The sequence below is a fragment of the Thunnus albacares genome, chromosome 20 (assembly GCF_914725855.1).
Source record: "Thunnus albacares chromosome 20, fThuAlb1.1, whole genome shotgun sequence".
In the NCBI taxonomy this organism is placed as follows: domain Eukaryota; kingdom Metazoa; phylum Chordata; class Actinopteri; order Scombriformes; family Scombridae; genus Thunnus; species Thunnus albacares.
The window spans coordinates 18990473-19014779 of record NC_058125.1 but is presented as its reverse complement, the minus strand read 5'-3'; the positions used below and the strand labels follow the sequence as shown (position 1 = coordinate 19014779).

At 40.6% G+C, this 24307-nt stretch overlaps 1 protein-coding gene and 1 non-coding gene across 7 annotated transcripts; both read left to right on the top strand.

The window, feature by feature from the left end:
- The first annotated feature begins 1635 nt into the window (after positions 1 to 1635).
- On the top strand, positions 1636 to 20540 carry eef2k (eukaryotic elongation factor 2 kinase). 6 transcript variants are annotated; one of them, XM_044337712.1, is made up of 19 exons: positions 1636 to 1937; positions 2585 to 2849; positions 3452 to 3517; positions 5456 to 5556; positions 9213 to 9273; positions 9376 to 9413; positions 10284 to 10455; positions 11834 to 11983; positions 12072 to 12204; positions 12366 to 12493; positions 13283 to 13502; positions 13612 to 13676; positions 14131 to 14208; positions 14910 to 14975; positions 15569 to 15700; positions 17100 to 17288; positions 17379 to 17503; positions 17743 to 17921; positions 20005 to 20540. In XM_044337712.1, exons 2-19 carry the CDS (start codon positions 2601 to 2603, stop codon positions 20112 to 20114), a joined length of 2262 nt encoding a protein of 753 aa, XP_044193647.1. In that variant the 5' UTR covers positions 1636 to 1937; positions 2585 to 2600; the 3' UTR covers positions 20115 to 20540. The 6 variants fall into 6 exon arrangements, with proteins under 6 accessions (XP_044193647.1, XP_044193648.1, XP_044193649.1 ...); XM_044337713.1 differs by having other exon boundaries at positions 1641 to 1962; XM_044337714.1 differs by lacking the exon at positions 14910 to 14975 and adding an exon at positions 14653 to 14709 and having other exon boundaries at positions 1642 to 1937.
- A 3669-nt stretch (positions 20541 to 24209) lies between these two features.
- On the top strand, positions 24210 to 24291 carry trnal-aag. Its single transcript has one exon. It is a non-coding gene; the product is annotated as a tRNA-Leu (tRNA).
- Positions 24292 to 24307: the final 16 nt, after the last annotated feature.

Below are 24307 nucleotides of genomic sequence, written 5' to 3'. Positions count from 1 at the left end.
CTGACGGTGTAACATCACCTGTAGACTTTTATACTCTTCTCTAATATCTCTGTGACATGACCTCATCAGCTGCTCTGATGACATGTTAGCTGGATACATATTTTCTAATTGTTTCCGGTCTCCTTCTGTCACTCATAAATTTGTTTTGTGTTTATCTTCTGGTTTCTTAAAGCAGGAGGAAATTGTGCTGGTGTTTTTACTGTTTGGGGACTTTTTGTGAATGAAACTCGCCCACAAACGGAGAGGAATTTGGATCCTTATATGGTAATTTTAGAGGCGTGAATTATGTTAATAATCAAAACGCGTACCTCTTCATGAACAGGTGACAGTCACCTCATCAGGCAGTTAAGAGAGTTTGTTGGATCCATTCGTACGAGCAAACCTCACAGAAAAAAGTCAGAGTTTTAGGATAAAAATACGAAAATGTTCTTGCATGAGGCCCATTGTTTGCATTCTGTCACCTATTAAAGGACAGGTTCACAATTTTTCAAGTCTGTCTTAAAACAAGTCAGGTGCCCATATGAACACTAAAGTAAAAGTAGAAATACTGTAGTCAAAAAATACCCCATTATAAGTAAAAGTCTTGAATTCAAAATGTTACTTAAGTAACTTAATGTTACTTAAGTAAAAGTACAGAAGTATTATCAGCAAAATGTACTCAAAAGTAGAAGTACTCATTTTGCAGACTGCCTTCTTTTAAAGATCTATTATCATACTATATTATTATTATAGTGTACTATAATATTATAGTGTATTATATTTGTTTTTTATCACTAACAAATGCATGAAAGAACATTTTTAATGTTATAAATTATATGAGTGTATCTTTTTTATATAATAATAATAATGATGATAATACACTTAAAACTACTTTATATACAGTTAGCTAGTTTAGTCTAGTGGTTACCAACCTAGGGGTTGGGCCCCTCCAAAGGGTCACCAGATAAATGTGAGGGGTCGTGAGATGATTAATGGGAGAAGAAAGAAGAAAAAACAAAGATCTGATACACAAATCTGTTTTCAATTTTTGGACGATCTTTTTGGTGAAATATTGGATCATTTGAACATTTATTGAAATGAAACCATGTGAGAAGTTTGGAGGGAAAAATCACTATTTAGTGGAGCTGTTAACAACTCATAAACATCTGAAATGTGACCCCGACTACACACTGCTTTTTGTAAGATGTCAAAAGCCAAAAAGGTTGGAAACCAATGGTTTCATCTTTAACAATGTTTTGTATTTTAAAAGCTTGTTATATTATCCATTGTGTCAAATCTTCATCTGAAAAGTAACTAAAGCTGTCAAATAAATGTAGTGGAGTAGAGAGTACAATATTTCCCTCTGAAATATTGTGGAATGGAAGTATAAAGTAGTATAAAATGGAAATACTCAAGTAAAGTACCTTAAATTTGTACTTGAGTACAGTACTTGACTTACTTTCCACCACTGTTTATATTATAATTACGCAGGGTAAAATATTATGATGAATAAAGTAATGGGATTATCGGTCAGACTCATCCTTATTTATTTATAGTTTGTCCCTTAAACTTTAGATACATCCTTGGAGGTATGTTTACATTTCTAAGCTGAAAGTTCTTCGTCTGTTTATGTGCGTTTGATATTTCCGACAGCCTCGAAGGCAGCAGGATGCAGGGGCGTGGCTGACGTCAGAGCTGTCAGTGTTGTACGTGCGGAGCGCTCACGTCGCCGTGGTGGACGGTAACCACATCCCGCTACAGTTGCCAGGCACGTCCCCGGACCTTCAGGGCAGGTTGGAGAACCAGGACCGACCCAGTCTGGTCTGGGAGGAGACAGTTGAAACTGCAGCTGCTGCATTTTCTACTTGTTTAACTTCAAAACTGAAACTGTGAGACGGAAGAAGACCGAGGTGACTTAAGTGAAACCGTCACAGTCTGTCAAGATAAAGTCATTAAAGGTGTGTCTGTGCCCCCGGGTGTAAGGTTGGTTGTTTATTTAATATGTGCATCCAACACATAAGACTCGTTTTTTGGGGTAAACTCTGCTGCAGCATGCTGTAACATAATGTACTACATCCATGGCTGCCTCTGCATGGTTTCTGTGGGAGCACGTTGTACCAACAGGAGCGCAGGAACTTAATGTATTGAGCTTTTGTTTGCATTCCTCTCCGCCAGCCAGCTGTCACTTTTAAAATCTGCAAGCATAATAACCTCTAGCAAAGACAGACAGCTGTTGTGCAAAATAGATGCAATGAGCTAAATTGCTTTTGCATGCTGATTGTCACCATTTATTGCCACGTACAGTGAGTGTATATTTTGATTGAATTTATGCATTTGATGGAGATGTCATGCTGCAGCCACTTCTAAGATAACACATAGCTTACGGATGGCATGAGCTGCAGTTATCAGCCACGATACAAGGCAGCAGTTCATTTGGTCACCTGACAGTATCAGGTGACCAAATGAACATCCAAACAGGTTTTCCTTGCTGTAATCATTCCTCCTGTTCATATTGACCATTTGGGCACCTGTCTGTTGTTTTAAGACACACTTAAGTGACTTTGCTTTCTCAGTCCACTCACACTCCTGTCTCCTCTCTCGTCAGCACAACAGCAGCCATCATGGAGGACGACCTGATGTTCGCCATGGAGGAGGAGGGCAGCGCCCAGAGACCCCCCGTCCAACGTAGCGTCCCCGGCAAGAGGACATCCTCCCTCAGCGACGCCAACGCCAGTGATGACGACGACGACGACAACTTCATCTGCTCCATCCTGGATGACTCCGCCAAAGAAATCTGTCACTACATGAAGAATCTGGTTTACAGCCGTCAGCTGTCGAGCTCTCTTCCTAAGAGCAACTTTGCGTACAAGGTGAGCCGTCGCCCTCTGGCAACAGGGAGATGCAAGGTGCACAATCTTACTAGGAGTGACAAGGAAGTGAAAAGCATCTGCTAATGTGTCAGGAGGGTTAAATTACATAGTTAAACACTTATTTTCTTTGTTGATGTTCTGTTTTGACACTGCATAATCATAAACACTCAGTTCTGCATTTGCTTCCTTATAAGGAGAGCTGATATGTTCACACTCACACACACGTACCAGTATGTGTGATATGTGTATATCTGGTTTATTGAAGCGGAAAGCTGATCAGTCACCTTTCAACTGTACTCTCTAAAGAACAGGAAGTACCAGAGTGTGGTTTTCATGTCATGTGATGACGCTGTATGTAAACACGTCTCTCAGAGCTCAGAGTCACTTCTTCTACAGTACAAACCAGCAGTCAACTCAGGGCAGATTGCTCCTTATCAGACTGTGTTGCTGCCACTGTGTACCGGCCAACTGTCAGGATGAATGACCTTTTTAGTTTTATGTGTAGTGTTTTTGTTTACAGGCAATTAATGTTATCTGAATTAATGTTGCATAATCTGTTTGCTGACGAAAAGCCGTCCGTTTTCTTTTACCCTTCTGCATAGAATGAAACAGAAACAGAAAAAGTGGCAGAACCTCGGTCGTACAGGGTTTTGTCTGAGAGCGCACGGGTATGTTACAGATTAAATTATATCTTCCTTCTTTCCCTCTTCACCAGTGACCATCTACACCTCCCTTCTTCCCTGCTCCACTCTGTAATTTACTGTCCTTTTCTTCACTGTTTTTGAAATGTCTTGTTGTTGAAATGTTTTTACTTTCATACCAACATGTTTTACACCTTCTTTCTCATTTCCCATGATTTTTTTTTTTAATGACTGATTTTTTAAGTATCCTAATCAACGCATCTTCCTTTCCTCTAGAGTATAATCCCTTAATCAGGAGTTTATTAATCTGCACTAATAAACACTAGAAATTTTATATTGATGTTTGACAAAACTACACTGAAAAAATGTGATGTTTTTGTGGATGAAATGTGCAAATCCTTCAGTGTTTTTCATCCTGAGAAATTAGTTTCAGAGAGCTGATTTTTATCACAGATGATGCCACTTCAAGCTTTTTTATATATATCTTTTATTTTCAAATTTTAGATCTAACAAGACATACAGAATACATACACAAACACAAACACACACAAACATGGCTCCAAATCCCCCTGCTGTCCCACCCACATACAACGTGAGAAAGAAGCTTACTCGAAAGACGTAGGTAGCAGTCAATTAAAATTCAAAAGAAAGAAAAATGTAATTAATTATAAATAAATACAACACAAACTAAGAAGAGACAGTATAAACAATGCTGACTTATTCACACACGGACAGTTTTATATCAGATCTGATACAGGTGTTGGCAACGTGTCCATATAGGTCAGATAGTTTTGCCAAATCTTTAAAAAGGTTCATTCATTTCTGAGAGTAATGTGACCTTTTCAAGTAGAATGCAACCGAAAGTTGTTTCAGGATGTGACAAAAAAATCCCAGAAAGAAATTGTGGTTAAAAAAACAGTGTATTTTTAGCATGGCTGTGTGTTTCAGTACCATACCAGCTTTACCATTTGATCCCTGTCACTGGGCTACAATGTTTTCACAGCGTTAGAGAAGTCTCACGAATCCTGCAGGTGAGCGAGGTCTGAAACGAAAGAGAAATGTGTCGTTTGCTCCTCTTCACAAACAAGATATGACACTCTATCAGTTAAAAACACGACCCTCACTACTGCTCTTCATGTAAATCCTTCCCTCTAAATATAAACATGTCCAGAATGCCTACTGGACGGTGACTAGTGGTGGACGAGAGAGACGTGCTGCTGTGTGGTATAGGTTGGGTCGGGGTTGGGTTACTCGGTCAGGTTCACATACATCGCTACTGACACTTGATTCATGGTTCCTAGTAAGAAAGTTATTTTTTGAACATTGCGCAACTGCAGATGATGACAAAACATCCCATGGTGATCACATTGGAATTCAAAATGCTTGACACCTTTTCAATACATTTATAGTGAGGTCTACTTATTAAAGTTGACCTGTTTACCTTAAATTCCCTCTTTTAATTCCTGACTCCTTCATTATTCTGTTGTTTTCATCTACCCCACCTTTAATGTATTCTCTAATGATCGTGTGCTTTCCTCCTGGTTTGTTTGTGTTTCAAAGTTATTTGTGTTTCTTCCTTCCTCATCCAGCTTTCTTGCTTCTTGATTTGCATGATGTCACAACAGTTATAAACTAAAGATTACAGGATCTATTTTACATTGAATGTGTCCCTGAGTTTTGTCTGTAGATTAACTGTATCATAGGCAGTTTATTTAGCTGTAAGCTGATTAAAAGCAAACATTTCCAAAAAGGAGGGGAAGCTGTTCAATGCAGACATGTGAAATTCTATTAGAAAGCATAATACAGGCAATTAGAGAGAGAAAGTGCACGTGTTTTTTGCATTGGTTGGCTTCCCCTCCTTCTTCTGTGTGTTCTAGCTAATCTGTTTGGGAAGCTGACTCTTCTTTCTAATAGCATTAAAACAATCACTGTGAGCTAATGAGATGTGTTTCTTCGTCGTGACAGGAGACATGGAAACATGCGATCCGAAAGGCCAAAGCCATGCCCGACCCCTGGGCAGAGTTTCACCTGGAGGAAATAGAGACTGAACCCTGTATACGCTACAGGTATGAACAACTCAGCGTGGATGTGAGTCAACAGTACTCATTGTTTGTTTTATGGGTGGGACAATGTGATCACACAGCCTTCAGACGTTGAAATAATATCCCAAAGAGTGATACCAAAGTACCAAAACAATCTTTTTGCGTGTTTGCATGAATGTAGATCCAGAGAGAGACTTAAAGCATTAGTGTGGGGCTTTAACATATCAATGAATGTCCGTTATATTCAAGCCAAACAAGATCACACAATGGTGAATAAGCTCATCACCACCAGGTAAATCTCTCTGTATTTCACAATATACAGAGTTTTTAAATCTGCTGTCTGTGGTGACATTCCCGCACTGGCCAGATGAATATAAACATGCTCTATGGGCCGAGCATGCACAGTAGAGACTTCACCAGCCGAGTGGCTAACTTCCGGTTAACTCTCTGCTAACTTGAACGAGGATAAAATCATTTAATCATGCGGCTTTTCTAGACTTTCCAACTGTTATCAGACCGAATGGATCAAATTCTGATAGTGAAACAAGTCATTTTGCGGGGGTTTTGCTGCTTTGGTCCGGTGCTGGCAAGAAATAAGCAAATGATTCTCTGCTGTTGATCTGTTTACAAGTTCATACCAGGTCTGCACTGGTGCGCACTGCCTCCAGGAAAAAGGCATATGCTCAAGCTCAGAAGTCAGACACTGACAAAAGCTTGCGCCCTCCCCCGCCTTATCAGCTTTTAAATTTTACTAAAATAACTACCAGCCATACAAACGGAAGCATACACAGACTCGTGTTACACTCATTACTGTGTGAGAAAGTTTAGCTTGCTTTAAGTGGTGCAGGTGGTGACTAGTACATGTTTTCCTCGCCCAGAGATTACCATACTATATGTGTCCACAACACTCGAGCTTCCTTGTATTAGTTTGGTGCTGTATTAGTTTTTCTTGAACTGTTATGGCAGCAGGTTTCACACTTGGCTCATATTTTGGTCAGTGGTGCTTATCTTAACTAGAGCTGCAACGATTAGTCTGTTAATCAGTTAGTTGCCAACTATTCAATGAATCGCTTTTAGTCATTTTTTTTAAGAAAAATGTCCAAATTCTCTGATTCCAGCTGCTTAAATGTGAATATTTTCTGGTTTATTCAGTCTTCTATGACAGTAAACAGAATATCTTTGGGTTGTGGACTATTGGTCAAGTCAAAACAAGACATTTGAGGGCGTCTTCTTAAGCTTTGGGAAACAGCGATTGACATTTTTCATCATTTTCTGACATTTTATGCACCAAACAACTAATCGACGAATCAAGAAAATGATCAAAAGTTTAATCAGTAATGAGAATAATTGTTAGTTGCAGCCCTCGTCTTAACATATATTGCTGCTTCTTCACTGGGCTCATGAAGCACTAACATCCTTTTGTCCCATCCAGTTCTTTTTTATTTTTATCTCATACAGTGGGTGGAGTACAGTGAGTACAGCAAGATATTGCAGCCAACAGAACGGCAACATAAACATACATACCTCTCACACAGTTCTCAGGCATCGACAGCGTTATATCAAGGCAGCCACATAACTGAATGGGCGTGGGCAAAAAAGCAGGAAAAAAAAAATTCCTCTGCCTGTGTGTGTTTGTGTGTGTGTGTTTTAGTGTGTGTGTGTTGAGCCTGTTACATAACATACAGGGCTTGAACTCGATTACAGAGAGAGGAGGGATTGTCAGGAGCTGGGATTTGCCCTGGTGTTCTCTTTTCGTGTGCTAATTTTACCCACATGTAACCTCACTCCTCCTCCCCTTCTCTTATGCCCCCTGTAGTATGAACTTAATGGAATGAAAGTCACGGTACACCGTGTTCCCAGGCTGGGAAATGGATTGTTGGCAGTGAAGAGTGAACACTAGATTTTGGAATAGCGCGCTGCTCTTGTGTGGATACGTGAGCGGAGAAAGAAAGCTTCACGTACTAGAGTTTTCTAGTTCAATGGCGCTCAGGTTTCAACTGTGAAGACTTGCAGCTGCACCTACGGTACATGTTGTACTCATTAACTCAGGACACACACACACACACACACACACACACACACACATCTGCCAAGCCAAACAGACACACTGACCCAGACATACAGTGCATTCACAAACATTTCTCACCATATTGATTGTATGCGATACTTCACTGACTTCATGAATTCCCTAAACTCGCTCCTAAAACCCACGCTTCACACTAAACTATCCCTAAATCGAAATCTAAGTAAGTGGGGAGAGTACTATACACACATGAAAACGCTCTCTCCTCGTTGTTTTGCGGTGTAGAGGAAACCAGCCGCTCTATGTGTGTCTCCATGATAAGAATTCATAATGGGCTGTTTGACAGATGAACTCCCTCACAGAGGCCAAAGAGTAACTTAGCTGATGTGATAGAGGCTGGAAAGTTTATGTTCCCCTTTAATAACAGAATTAGACTCTTGAGACTTTTATCTTGATGTGCTTTGTGCTGCGTTTATTGACTTTGTGACAGTAGGTACCTTTTGATAAGGCAACGAGGTCAGAATTGTAGAGTGTCTGAGTGTGAGTGATTTGTAATGTAACAGGTGTGAAAACAAAAACAAGTTCTGATAGCTGAGGAAGGTCACAGGATTTGCTCTGTGACCTAAAAAAAAAACGACCCACATATGTGACATTCGCACAGCCCCCTCTGCTCAAAAGAAGGAACTGAGTTACACCATGAGACTGAATTAAAGGATAAGGCTGATGGTTTCCTAAATTTTCCTTACTGTCAGCAAATTTCATGTGCAGAGCCAAACCAACAATGAACTGATCTATCCAAAGCCTATTCCTCTGTGCCGTAGACTTCCGTTGTTGTCCAATGACTATTAAAAACACAACAGAGATAACATTTTCAGTCCCAGGAGAGTAGTTCTGTGTAAGGCAGACGCCACTCCGTACACAACTACTCCCCCGAGATTTAAAATGTTGTTGCTATAATTAGTCTTTGGAGCCGTATCTAAACAAACTACGATAACCGTTATCTTTGGCGCGAAGGAACAAGTCACCCAGTGCAGCGGTGTGGCTCATTGACGGGTTTTTAATAGTTTTTGGACAACAACAGAAGACACAGGGGAATACGATATATCAGGCTTTGGATAAACACACAAATAAATAACATCAATTCATTGTTGGTTGTTGACAATCAGAACGCCATATCCTTTAAATAATAATGATAATAAGAAAGAACTGGAGCTGCAACTAAAGATTGTTTTCATTATTGATTCATCTGTGTGTTTATTTTTTCAATTCATGGATTAAATGTTTAGTCTATAAAATGTGGAAAAATAGTGAAAAATGGCCATTACAACTTCCCAGAGCCAATGGTGACGTTTTCAAATAGCTTCTCTGTTTGGCCAACAGTCCAAAAGATGTTAAATTTACAAAAGAGCAGCAAAACCTTACATTTAAGAAGCTGAAACCAGCAAATATTTGACATTTTTGTTTGATAAATTACTTAAAAGGTCAATTGATTATAAAAAATTGGTGTTGACCAACTAATTAATCGTTTCAATCTGCCATTTCAGAACACAAAAAGCAAACACTGTCATTAGGTTTGATGAGGATTTTGAGAACACTCAATATTACATAATAAACAATGTAAGTGTTCATCTTTTTTTGACTTAATTCCTCTTCACAGGTATAACGCCATCACAGGAGAATGGGCTCAAGACCAGATCCACATCAAGATGGCTGCCCAGGTAACACCGCTCTCTAGAGAAGGATTGTTTGCCAATATTTAAGAGAGCCCTTCAGTTTCTTATCTCCTGACTAATTTATTTTCCCTGCCTGGTTTCTCACAGCCGTTTGGGAAAGGAGCCATGAGGGAGTGCTTCAGAACGTAAGTTGAACTATTTCTCTATATTCATCTGTTCTCATCCAGCGGTTATTGCCCTCGTGTTCTAGTACCGAAGGCTATCATGGTCCTTGTGTAAACAACGCAGAACAGTGTGGCTCTTCTGGGCTGTAGCCTATGAGTGGTGCAGGTCCACATTCCTTACATTTCTTGCTCCAACCCAGAAGAATATTCGCTGACGTTTCCACTACTCTCAGAGCCAAAGATGGTTGTGAGAGAATCACAGCAAACCAGCTCTGTAAAGTCTTCCATGACGGCACTGGGACTTTATTTTTATCTCATGGAAGCGTTGTTTCCCCCCACCATAGATCTTCACTGTTTGGTGAAACAGAATTTAAGCAGACGGTGTTAATGCTGCTCGACGGTGTTTTGGCTTTTGCATGACATCGCAGAATGAAAGAGAACAGGAATAATAGTCTAATTGTTAAGGTTTAATCCCTCAGTCAGTGGGAAATGTAAAAGAGAGGCACCCGTCCCCAATCACCCCCCCCTCCACCACCACCACCACTTCAGCTGCTTGTTGTTTGCAGTATCCCACAAAAAGACAAAACCCAGAGCATGAAAATAACTCCCTCAGTCCCTGCAAGCCCAAACAAGTTAGATCCTAAAAAAAGAAAGCCTCTACATCTGAAATGTGGTGTTTTTCCTGTTGGACATCTGGGTTTAGAGCTGAGTTGCTCTGTGAGCCAGGGTCACTCTGGGCACATTTGAGATCTGCTCCAGTTGATGCTATGATCAAAAAAACATCTTTAATTATGTATTTTAATAAAGTTTTCTGCTATGAGAGGGTCATAAATATAATCCAGATTCTGCTCACTGCTGTAATATCTGACTCTCGTTTCCTTTTCCCGCCAGGAAGAAGTTGTCTAATTTCTCACACAGCAGCAACTGGAAGTTGGCGTCTAACTATGTGGCCAAACGCTACATGGAGACGGTGGACAGAAGTGTTTACCTGGAAGACGTCAGGCTGCAGATGGAGGCCAAACTGTGGGGAGAGGAGTACAACCGCCACAAGCCTCCCAAACAGGTAGAGAGAGATGTTCAACTCTGAAATGAACTCAATAGATGACAGAATCTAGAAGAGAGAAAAATGATAACATGAATTACTGAGGACAATATGGACAAAATCAGTCATCATAATCCTTTGAAAGCACTCAGAGAGCGCAGCATAATCCTGTAATCCTTTTTAATTTAATAATGTGATAGTTATGACAATCTTTTATTTCTAATTTTTTTAATTTGCATCTGGAGATCTGCATCAATCACAGGATACATGTGTCAGATTTGTGCTTCAAGTGAATGCAGTAGTGAAAAATAGTGAAAATGTTTAAAAATGCCTTGTCTTGCATTATTATGAAGTCCGTTACATAAACCCTGGTACTGAACCAGAAGCAAATCCTCTAATCTTGTTCCTCTGATCAAACTCATCAAATGTCATTAAAATCAGTGCCAGTATCCCAAACTACAGATAAATAAACAAACATGGCTGACAGCATAATGTTTTGGTGGATGTAATAACATGGTGTGTTTTTTATGCAGTAAAATCACATTGTACTGCATGTACTATATATAAATATAAAATATGATCATTTTGATCATTAAATAATATTTCCTTTCCATTTGTTTCATTGTAGGCACATAACTATGTTTTTCAGCATAAAAAAATGTTTGCATCACATAGGGCTGGAACTAACCATTATTTATTTTCGATTAGTCTGCTGATTATGTTCTCCATTAATCATTTTGTCTGTAAAAATGTCAGAAAATAATGAAACAATGCCTGTTATAATTTATTGTGCTCCATGGTGATGTCTTCAAATGTCTCGTTTTGTCTGATCAACAGACCAAAATCCAAAGATGATCAGTTTACCGTCATGTGTGACACAGAAACGCTTCAAATCCTCAAATTTGAGAAGCTGCAACCAGCAAATATTTGGCATTTCTGCTTTAAAAAATGACTAAAACGATCAGTCGATTATTGAAATAGTAGCCAGTTAATTTTCTGTCAATCAATTGATCAACTAATTGTTGCCGCTCTAGCATCTGTATTGAGGGACTGTTGAATAATTGATTTATTTTTTATTTTATATGGATAAACAGCTTTTCCATTAACATTTGCACACAAGCATTTGCAAAAACTAATTGTATAGTTTGCCTTAAATTTGTGACATGTACATTTTACATTTTTACACATATTTATGATTTTTTTATCTTCTCATCTTTCTGTTTTCTAACTTTTCACACATTTCACTGCACATATTGTTTGTAAATGTTACATGTAGACCTTTGAATCATTGAATCATTGTTCCCTCCACATCATGTCATTCACTGTATGTTTGCTGTACTACATATGAGTGAGTCGGAGAACGTGTCTGATCAAATCCACGATGTGTTTAACTCCTCAGGTTGACATCATGCAGATGTGTGTGGTGGAGATGATGAACCGGCCAGGTAAACCTCTCTTCCACCTGGAACATTACATCGAGGGCAAGTACATCAAATACAACTCCAACTCTGGCTTCGTGAGGGACGACAACCTCAGACTCACTCCACAGGTGGGTGTCGTTACCTTTTCCTATTAACACATGTTCAGCTGATAAATACCTCATAATCTTCATCACTCATTCCCTTTCTGTCCGTCAGGCCTTCAGTCACTTCACCTTTGAACGGTCGGGCCATCAGCTGATTGTGGTGGACATCCAGGGGGTCGGAGACCTCTACACTGACCCTCAGATCCACACAGACAAGGGCACTGACTTCGGAGATGGAAATCTGGGTACATCTCTCTCTCTCTGACAATTTATCATCAGTTATTAGACAGATTGATAAACTGCTGTGTGATTTTTTTTTTTAGGTTAGAAGTGATTCAGAGAAGTTTCCACATTTGCAATAAGACAGATGCTAAAGTAAATTTTCCTGATCATACCTGCGTTCCAGGTGTGCGAGGCATGGCACTGTTCTTCCACTCTCACCTGTGTAACAAGATCTGCAAGAGTATGGGTCTGACGCCTTTTGACCTGTCCCCTGCAGAGAAATCCCAGCTGGACGGCACCAACAAACTACTTGTAATTTTAAAATATTACCATAATAGTATAAGTATCAACCAGGGCCAGAAATCAGCAGCAGGTCAGTGTAGAAATACACTTAAAAACAAATAATATTACTCATTGGCATTAAAAAGGGTGAAAAAATGTCCCCAGATATTAGGACTGTTCACAGTTTCCATATTAAGGCATGAATGTGACTGTTGTTCCCCGCTGTGGGAGCTTATGAGTGCAAATTTTCCTGTGAGAAGAATTGTTTTTTGTACAGAAAACAACAGTGTGTTGCCTAAAACAGTAGAGAGAAGAAGGAGTGTGAAATACATAAAGCCTTCCTCCAGTGTGTTTTGGTATTTTTACGATATTACGATTAGCCAAACTGTCTCAAAAACTTGATTTTGCATTCAGCTGTTGCTGAAACAGAACAATGACTATAGCAGAACACTGCAGTCACACGTCATCCTCATAAAATCTCGTTTTTGTTAGTGTCACATAAGCTACTGATACAGTATCAGGCGCCTGAGTTTCAAACTAAATACTTGCTGCAGATGTGCTGCAACAAGTGATTAATGCTTAAAATAAAAATAATTTATTTCAATTAAATACTCTCCAACCAAAATTGGCATAGAAAATAAAAAACATAATGTGCTGAATTATGAGTTTAACATTTGATAAATTGTAGAATTGTATTAAATATCTGCAGAAACATATACCTTTCCTACTGCGCTCAGTCTCCAGTTCAGTTTTCTCACTATATTCTGCTTGTTATGCCATCGACTTCCTGAAGACGGTTTTCATCTTGTTTTGTTTTAGAAGTCAGCTCAGACAGTGCTGAGGGGTTGCGAGGAGCAATGCGGTTCTCCTCGTGTTCGCACCATGTCCGGAAGCCGGGCACCTCCGCTGTTATCTCGCCTGTCTGAGACTTCATCTGCAGACGAAAGCATGAGCGACGTGGACTCGATCCCCTGCTCACCTCTCATCTTCCCCTGCTCCCCGCTAGCTGCACATGGATCTATTGGCAAGTCCCCTGTCGGTACGTGCATGAACGCATTACTACATGAACTGTGTATTTGATGCAGTAAAGCATAGTATCCACATGGGGGGAAACTGCCAGTTGTAAATGTTTTATCTACATTTTACAGGCTTATCTTTTACTGGATCGTACGAAAATGATAGACTCAACAATAACAACACAGGTGACCACAAGGTGAGGTGAAAGATGGTGGCGCTGAGAGCTCAACACACTGCAACTAAAGAAGACACAAGCAAATAGACAAAACATGGTGATAAAACGAGGAAAACAAATACAAATCTGCAAATACAGAATCGCTGCAAGTTGCACAGAACAAGAATTTACAGAGAACACTATAACTATACATTATATACACACTTCATTAACGTAATCCATGCTGAAACTGTTCTTTTTACATTACATTTGGCTTTACTCCACATACTAGATGATGTTAGATGTCAATCACTGTGTGCTCTGTGTCTTTATGTACATCATATCGATAACCAACCGAATAAAATTCAAGTTAAAGTCAAAATGAAAGTCTTACTGAAATCTAAGGTGACTGCCGAGGCCAAGTATCACTGCAGTACTGCAATCTCACCACGTAACTCATAAATCACCACACCGATCTCTGGGTTTCTGTCTGTAGGAACCGGATAGTGGCGGAGACAGCGGCTACCCCAGCGAGAGGAGGAGTGAAGGGGACCCGAATGACCACGTGGATGGGGTAAAGATTTCCATTTGACCTCCCACTGATTTAATTTCAGTCAGTCAGACAATTTCCAGGATTGATTTGCAGGATTGATTTTCTAGCAGTCAGAAATGGATAGAGGGAGGCCTTAAATATTGACCTAAATAACTCATACACCCCTTCCTCAGTTAACCTTAAAGAAACAGTGGCCAAGAAAAGGTATTTATGTTTGTTTCTGACATTTACCAACATGGTTAACAATAATTTATACATCTTATTGACTCATTAGAATTCTTTGTGTCCAAATTACCTTTCAAAATGTCATTTACATGTAGAACTATATTGTTTGGCTGAGTATTGTGTACTTTTAAGCAAATTTGTTAGCATATCTTAGCTACACATTCTTCTTCTCCACATTAAGTTTGACTGTTATGATTTCCTGACAGTAGGTTTCATAATGCATGTTGTATCGTCACGTAGGCCCATCACCGCTACCAAAGACATTATTCCGAGTCGGATGAGGACAGTGTCAGACGGGTAAACAAACAGTAGAGATAACAAACCTCATCCTCACCTTAATCATAATCATCCTCGCTTTAATCAGATAATCAAACTTTGTCTTCTCATTCTTGTCTTTCCTCACTTTGTCCTTCCCCTCATTACTTACATACCAATGAAAGTGGTTCCCCGCCTTTCCTCTAATTCAGCTCCTGCTGCTCTTTGTGTTCCCTTATTAGAGGAAGATGGTAATTCCTCCAAGAGTCTCCGAAAATGTATATTCTGTCACTCCTGACCATGAATGGGTGATTATTTTGCATGGCAGGCCTCCATGTGCAGTCTTGTCTTTGCTGAAATATCACGATTGAGACAAAATGTACCAAGCATGATTCTCAAGTTAAGATCTGAGTAGTTTAATTACACTGAGATGTCACTGTTTCCATTTCCTCACTGCTCTTCCGTTCAGCTGAGTGAATGAAAACAATCTGAAAATGCTAAATTAAAAGCGGAATTTGGAACCTGAACACACCATCTACCTCTCTGTTTCACCAACTCCGCCATCTTGCTCATGATTCTTGCCATAATGACCTTGTGTGTGTGCTTATATTCCCATGTTTTACATGATTTGGCACTGATTGACTGACAAGCCAGCAGGGATGTACTCCTCCAGCGATGAGCTCAAGGCTCATATGTGGCATTTATCAGTTCAAATTTACTTTTCTGGATGAGTACACCCCTGAGTGTGTTTGCAGAGTATGAGTTTTTTATTTTTTACTTGCACTTGATTTATTGTCATAAAATCAGTCTTTCTGATGAACTTGGTAAAGAACAGATATAACATTTTTTCCCCCTTTTTGTCTTTATCCTCCTTGTATTTTTACTGTCTATTACTATCCAGCTGTCAGAAGAGAAGTGGAGCTTCTACCATTCATCTCGCGCTCACATCCACCGACCTTCCTGTGTGGCCACTGAGGTGGAGCGACTCAACGCTCTGATGCAGAAGAAGATCGGCCAGTCAGTCCTCGGAAAGGTAAGAGAACACGACGCCTGCAAACATCTGATTGGTTGATATTATGTTAATAAAGATGATATATATGAATAGCCATGAAGAATATTGAAACCTGACAAGACACCACACACACATGTTGACTACATACTGATTTTTGTAGTCTTACCAGTCAAAAAGGAGCACATATGGAATAGTTCTCCATATTGGGAAATGTGCTTATTCACTTTCTTGCCACTCTCATATCTGTCTGTTAAATATTAAATATGAAGCTACAGCCAGGAGAGGTCAGCTTAGTTTAGCATGATTGATAACAGGGGGAACAGACAGTCTGGTTCTGTCCAAAGGTAACAAACTCTTGTTTGTTTCATCCACACAAAAACTGAAATTTAAAAAGGAAAAGTTGTTTTTGTGTCATGACTTCCTTGTTTCTGGAGAAGTGTTTAAAACCTGTCCTCTACCTTTAGGCATCCTAGTAGCCTAGTGGGTAAGATCCATACCATACTGTATAAGCCAGTACTGTAATTTATGCTGCATGGAAAAGGCAAAGATGAAAGGGCAACATGGAACTTTAAAGTGTAAACTTTACAGGAAGAGTTGAAGATGAGTGAACTTCATAAAAAGTGAGCTGAACTTCAGCTGAGTTGTGGCTCTACACTGATACCTTAAAAACTGGACTATAAATGAATCACTACTCATGGCAAACCACACTCTTTTACTGTTTGCTTGCCTTTTTTTCAACAGTTTTTAAAGGTCCAGTGTGTAGAATTTAGTGGCATCTAGTGGTGAAGTTGCAGACTGCAACCAACTGAACACCCCTCCCCTCAGCATCCCCTTCCAAGTGTGTAGGAGAATCTACGGTGGCTGTGAAACTTACAAAAAACATGAAAGGCCCTCTCTAGAGCCAGTGGTACTGTAGGAACATGGCGGGCTGCTAGAAAAGGACCCGCTCTCTCTGTAGATATAAAAGGTTCATTCTAAGGTAACAAAAACAACAGTACTTATGTTCAGGTGATTATACACTGATTAAAACATACCTACGAATATTATATTCCATTTCTGCCAAGTCTGTTCTGCTAGATGCCACTAAATTCTACACACTGCACCTTTAAATGGTCATTTCTTCCACCATGTGATGACAACAGCCCCAATTTTCCCAAATGCTGACAAGAACGACAGGCAGCAATTCATCAGGACGCCACCAAACACAACTTGGTCTGATCACCAATGACACCCAAATCATAAATATCATCATCTCAACTGTCATTATTTGTGTCGCTGCCCTAAGAGATCAAGGTGATTGGCTGCTGAGAATCTAAAATGTCATGTGAAGTTTTGAATACGCTCATCTCTGCTCTGAGCTTGTTTTCATGGTTAGTTTCATGTGTTGAACATATTCCGGATGTCCTTTGTTCTTGCCCAGGTCCATCTGGCGATGGTGCGGTACCATGAAGCGGGCCGTTTCTGTGAGAGGAATGAACAGTGGGATCAGGACTCAGCCATGTTGCACCTGGAGAGAGCCGCCCAGTGTGGAGAGCTGGAAGCCATCGTAGCCTTGGGACAGTGCTATCTGCAGCTGCCTCATCACATCCTGCCAGACATGGAGGTGGAGGTACCACACGCTTTATTTTTCCCCCCTCTTTTATTTTTTACTTGGCTGTGTATGCATCTTTGAATTCTAACTTTTGTGTGTTGTTGACAGGATAATGCAGGAAGCAGGATGAAAGGTTTCAAGTATCTGCTGCAGGCTGCTGAAGCTGGTGACAGATCTTCTATGACCACAGTGGCCAAAGCCTTTGATTCTGGATTAAATCTGCCAGCTGGCAGGTCAGTGAGAGTCAATTTTTGAATTTTAAAAGTTTTGTTCGCATTTGAATGTTTGTCGTCTATGTCCAACACAACACAGGAATCCAGTTCTAGTAGTCAGGACAATACTGCCCCCTAGAGGGATTTCTGGAGTCTCGACTATGCTAGTTTTGATGCTACTAAAGTCATTGATTTTTAGTGTTTGTTTTATTTGACAGACATTTGAGCATTCTTGTTTTTTTTCTCTTTCAATCATACAGGAAGCAGGACTGGGAAGAAGCGATACACTGGTATGACAGTGTGTTGAACATGACAGACTATGACGAGGGGGGAGAGTTTGATGGGACGCAGGACGAACCTCGCTACCAGCTGCTGGCCAGAGAGGCAGAGATGTACCAAGAAGGAGGCTTCAATCTCACTGCAGACCCACAGAAAGCAGGTTTGACTCTTTATGTTGTTACAACAGATCTTACTGTGCACACTCACCCCATGTAGGCTTGAAATGGGGCTCTGAAAAGTTTAGAAGTTTGTAGTTTGCTCTCTTATGGACAGCCGTGGCTGTAGCAATTACAATGGCTTCCTGTGTCAAACCTGAGTCAAAGCAAAAAAAAGAAACTGAACATCTTTTGAAACCTTTTCTGCAGCATGATCCACTGTTCACTGATTCGCATGTTCTGTATCTTTCCAAACACTCGTAGTTTCTCTTTCTCCACAACATGGCTAAATACACTATTTCCACATTGTGCTATTTTGTCAAGTCATATCTTCAAATCTCCACTGAATAAAGTGCATCCAGTGGTTTATTGGCAAAGGGATAATTAATGGAAAATACTGAAAACATGGATCAACTGCAGACAAGTGAAAACATGATGAAGGAGGGTTTAAAAGGTCATCGTAACTGCAGTGAATCCAAGCTGAGTACAGCTACAAACTTGTCTGAAAAAAATCCCAGGCAATTTCTTAAAATAATTGGGCACTGTAGTTTCAGCTTACTTTTATAAACAAGAGCAAATGGTGCATTTGCTGGGGATTATTTTCAGCTGAGGAACATGTCTCCTATACAACAGTTAAATGGAGCTCTATGGTACAGAGGAATATGACGTATTAGGCTTTGGATACACAGGCAATACTTGTTGATTAATTCATTGTTGTTTTTGGTCTTTTCAAGGGATTTGTTGGCAGTAAGTGTTTTGCCCTCATTATGCGTGCACAGCAACAAACTAAACACACTTCCAGTAAAGATTGACGCATTTGAGGTTTTTACTGGAAGCAATTCTGAAACTGTAAAAACAGTATTAAACAAATTCTTTGATGGTGACTAGAAATGAGAAAGATACCATAAACAACACTCAGACCTGAAGTGCTGTTTATGGTACATCCCTAAAAAATGAGTCGGTACCGCAAAAAAGAAGCTGGATTCACAAGTGTAGACTAGACAAATTAGCTTTCAAATTAGTAAGTGTTTGTGCCAGGAAGAAACTAAATGTCAACAGTAAAGATTAACATATAATTACTCCAGTAAACATCCACAGAGTCCACAAGAGCAAAGAGCAAAAGCAAGAAGAGCAACATACCCCAAAGTTAGCCAAACAGAATGTTGCATCAGGAAAACATTGGCTCAAGATAGCTAGTAAAGTGGCTAGCTTAGTTAGCAGTAAGCTGACCATAGAAAAAAAATCCTACTAAATCACAAATTAACAATCACAACGTAGCTGTAACGAAAGAGTACATTCAGATAACGATCTAACATGGGGAATTTGTGGTGTAGATAAAAGACGCCTGTTAATATTTGTGTAGACACCTGACTTTGTGATTGCTGGGTTATTTAAAGAGCTTCTGAATTAGCACATCAGTTAAAGTATGAAGACCAGAGATGAGAGCCGTTCATCAATTTATAGTCCATTTCAAAGGATTTCCACTTTAAATAGTTGACTGTCACAGATGATTTTACCACTAAAAGGCAAATAAAAACATTAATTGGCTAACAAAAGGTACTCTAATATATCTTATTCAAATAGAACTAATGAACCATTAAACAAAGAAACAGCAATAACTATATATCAAATATCAATAACTTACTCAAGTATGCATCTGGGGTACAGTCAAGCAGTTCAGCAAACAAAAGGAAGAGACCGAGCAGGACCTGAACCAGGCCTCTGATCAGTTCAGGTGTGGTCTGTTAGGTTGAGGCTAAGTCCTGCCATCTAGGACTGGGCAGGAAAGTGGATTTTCCACAGCTGCTTAGTCAAAAATCTGACAAATGGAGGACTTAAAGGTTGATTTACGGTAGGTTGCTCACCACTTTTGATAAGTGTTACACGACTTCTGTTGAATGACACCTATCAAAAGTGTTGAGCGACCCACCATAAATCAGCCATAACAACTGCTGTAGACCTGCACCAGTAGCTGTTGCTACAAGCATCAGAATGTTTAACTGAAACCAAACTGTCTCTGTGTGCAATATTTGATGCAAATATTGTCACTGTCTCCATCTTAACCTCTCATACCATCCGTCTCTACAGGTGAACTGTTTACAGAGGCAGCAGAAGCTGCCATGGCAGCCATGAAAGGCCGGTTGGCTAGCAAGTACTTCATGAAAGCTGAAGAGGCCTGGGCCCTGATGGAGGAGTAATTGTGGACACATTTTTTTTAAATGACAAAAAGGCCAGAGGAGTTATGTGTCAGCCAGGCTGGTTTTACACAGTCGTGATACAGCCTGAATGGTTACAGTTTACATATTTTTTATTACAGAATTTTTTCGCTAATGATGCTTTGTGTGTTCAGACTTCGAGGATCAGACTTACATCTCCAGTTTTCTGTTCTTCCTTGTCTTGGTTTGTGAAACTCTCTTGACTCCTGTTTTCTTTAATTTCCCCGGTCTCTGTTTATCTTTTGGTTAAGTGAATGCAGTTGCGTGAAAGAGAAGGTCTGAAGAATTTAGAATAACAAAAGTGGTTCACTTACTTTGCCCCTAACATGAACTCACTTATATTGGAAGAATGTATGTTAAATGCTTGGAGTTTAAATCTGTAAAAAATAAAGTTTGCATTGCTTTTTATGGGTAAATATTGTCATTATTTCCTGCTCTTATCTGATTAGGCCTATAACTAGTTTCACAGTGAGACATTTTTCCCCCTTGACTTTCTTTAAATATAAGAAAATTAATCAACTCCTTTTTTCACCTGTCTTTGGAGCACATATTACAGTAAAAACTAACATATTGGTTCCAGTTGGTTATACGCGTTTCTCAACACTAAGTTCCCTTTTTCAACACTTCAACACAGTCCTCTTTCTTACCACACAGCTCAATACAGCAGTTAATATCACTTCCAAAGTGCACTAATGCAACCAAAACACTTCATTCATGTCTCAGCATCAACTCATCCTACCAGAAGTTTGTTTTTTTTTGAATATTTGTCTTCCAACAAGACAGACTTTGTTACTCATAACACAATAACCTAAAAAACTTAAACAATAGGTAGCCTACCATTATAATATGTATCACTATTGTCTATTATGTTTTTTTTTGTTGTTGTTGTTCAGTTGTTCAACATGCGATTACAAAACAAGACTGAAAGTGTTACATTACAGTGAGAAATACACCGGAAATGCTGCAAATGTGGACTTTTGAAATATGAAATTATTTTGGCGTAATTCTAAAATACACCAAAGAACAATCAAGCACTTCCAGTAATACCAAATATATTATGTATTTTCTTTTTTACAGAATATAGGCAGTATGAAATGAAGCAAAATTTGCTAAGTGCAACTTCAGTTAAAATGGGAATTAGCTGTGGTTGGTCTTTTTATGTCATGGTTTGAACTTAGAATTCATTTTTGTTTGTATGTAAACAATGGACTTAAATGGTCATTGAATGCATTTTGTGTCAAAAAAGTTACTCACAATCCAGTGCACAAAGACTGCTGCTGTAATTACATAATACGTAAAGAGTTTTGATGAAGAAGAAGATTAGTACGGAGCCACCAAAGTCCCAAAAGGTGATACTGTTTTATCTTGTTCGCACAAGTTATTATCTTGTTGGAACAAGTTATTATCTTTTATGAACAGGTTATTATCTTGTGTGCACATGATCTGGATCTTGTGAGAACAAATAATTTACTATAAATTCATGTGTGGGAAACATTTAACCCTTTTTTAATGATTGAGTGTTAGCATTACCACCATGACAACAAATATAAAGCATTTTTTGTCAGTAGACCATCGGGATGTCTAGAGATAAGTCAGTCTGACCACTCCAAAACATAAATGATTATGAGCCATTAAAGTGTAACTGCACCCCTAAGTCTGAGCCTAACTCCAAAGAAAGATTGAACCTTTCACACTTTCTGATAAGTCATCAGGTCTGCAGTTATACTTGATAAGTCCATCCATCCATTTTCTGTTGCTTATCTGGGACCGGGTCGTGGTGGCATTAGACTGAGTAAGGTAACCCAGACATCCTTCTCCCCGGCAACGCCCTGCAGCTCCTCCTCGGGGATCCCAAAGCATTCCCAGGCCAGGAGAGATACATAATCCCTCCAGTAAGTTCTGGGTCTGCTCCAGAGTCTCATAACAGTTGGACATGTCCGGAAAACTTCCAGAGGGAGGCGTCCAGGAGGCATCCTATCAAGGTGCCCAATTCACCAAAAGTGCTTCTCCATGGCCTCCCCGAACTCCTCCCACACCCAGGTTTTTGCTTCAGCAACCACCTGAGCTTCAGTACCCATCTGCTGCTTCAGGAGACCCCTGGGCCTACCAGACCCGAAAGGCCTTCTTCTGCAGCTTGACGGCCTCCTTCACTGCTGGTGGACACCAGTGGGTTCTCGGGTTGCCACCCCGACAGGCACCGATGACCTTCCAGTTACAACTCTGAGCAGCTGTCTCCACAACTGAGGTCCTGGACATGGCCCACTCGGATTCCATGTCCTCAACCTCCTCCGGGATGTAGGAGGAATTCCTCCGAAGGTGAGAGTTGAGGACCTCATGGACAGGGGCGCCTGCCAGACATTCCCAGTCCACCCTACTCGTTTGGGTCTCCCAGGTCTGTCCAGCTGCTTTCCCTGCCACCTGATCCAACTCACCACCAGGTGGTGAAAGCTCTGCTCCTCTCTTTACCTGAATGTCCAAGACATACGGCCGGAGATCTGATGACGCAAGTACAAAATCGATCATCAATCTTTGCCCTGAGGTGTTCTGGTACCAGACACACTTATGAACAACCTTATGCTCGAACATGGTGTTTGTTATGGCCAATTCATGGCTAACACAGAAGTCCAGTAACAACACACCACTCAGGTTCAGATTAGGCAAGCTGTTCCTCCCAGTCAACTCCCTCCAGGTTTCTCCGTCATTGTCCACGTGAGTGTTGAAGCTCCCCAGCAGAACTTTGGATTTGCAGGGCTGCGCCCCATCCAGGGCCCCACCCAGAGACTCCAAGAGGGCCGGATACTCCGAACTGCTGTTCGTTGCATATGCGTAAACAACAGTCAGAGTCTTCCTCCCAGCAACATGTAGTCACAAAGAAGCGACCTTCTCGTTCTGCTGGAAGAACTCCAACACTGCTGCATTCAGCCAGGGACTTGTGAGTATCCCCACACTTGCGCCTGTTGCCTCTCACCCTGGGCAACTCCAGAAAAGAGGAGAGTTCAGCCCCTCTCCAGGAGTTTGGTTCCAGAGTGGGTGCTGTGTGTAGAGGTGTGCCAAACTATATCCAGTCAGTACCACTCCACCTCCTGCACTAGCTCCGGCTCCATCCCCACCAGGGAAGGAGCTGGACCTAGTTTACGATGGCTGTGACCAGCACGTCCAGGTTCCTGCCCCAGCCCGCTGCCCGTTTGGCAACGCACCCAACCTCAGTCTCTCTCCCTGCAAATGGTGGGCCCAAATGGGGGGCGACTCTTTGGGCTGTGCCCAACTGGGCCCCATGGGTCAAGGTCTGGCCACCAGATGCTCGCAGGTGAGCTCTCCTCCCAGGCCTGGCTCCAGGAGGGTGTTACAGTCTCCCTCTTCTGGGTGAGGTTCCCACACGCCTGAAATGCCACTTCATTGAGATCTATGACAAGTCATTAATGAAAAAAAAAGTCTGCAGGAGACTGAGCTCAGGAGGAAGCACAGGTTGTCCCCTAATTAGAAGATTGGTAGTTCGATCCCCAGCATGTCAAAGTGTCCTTGGGCAAGATACTGAACCAAATTTCTCCCGAAGATGCGTGAGTGTGTGAATGAACATTAGAAACCCCTCTTGATGAGCAGTTTGACACCTTGCATGGCAGTCTCTTCCATGAATGTGTGTGTGAACAGGTAAATGTTGGCACGTAGTGTAAAGCCCTTTGAGTGGTCGGAAGACTAGAGAGGCGCTAGATGCAGTCCACTTACCATTTACAACTTGTTAATAAATGGATTTTCGTCTGGATACCCTGCAGCCCTTTCTTTCTTCCTTTACATGCAAGTTTCCCGAGGTGAAACTTGATCAGCTGAATTCTCTTCATTATATGGTGGCTGTGTGCATCTGAAATTGTCGGGTTTTGTGTTAGAGACACGTATGAATTTATAGTAAATTAACTTGTGCACACAAGGGGGAAAAAAAAAAATCACCTTTCGGGGTTTTAGGGCAAAATATAAATGATATAGGTGTAAAGTGAAAGGTGTGCAAAGAAAAACTATGCAATACTTTTTCATATTTGACTTGTTTCGAATATTATGGTGAGATTCCTATGCATGTTTCCATAAGGTAGCGTGGCCGAGCGGTCTAAGGCGCTGGATTAAGGCTCCAGTCTCTTCGGGGGCGTGGGTTCGAATCCCACCGCTGCCATCAGTCTTTTTCATAC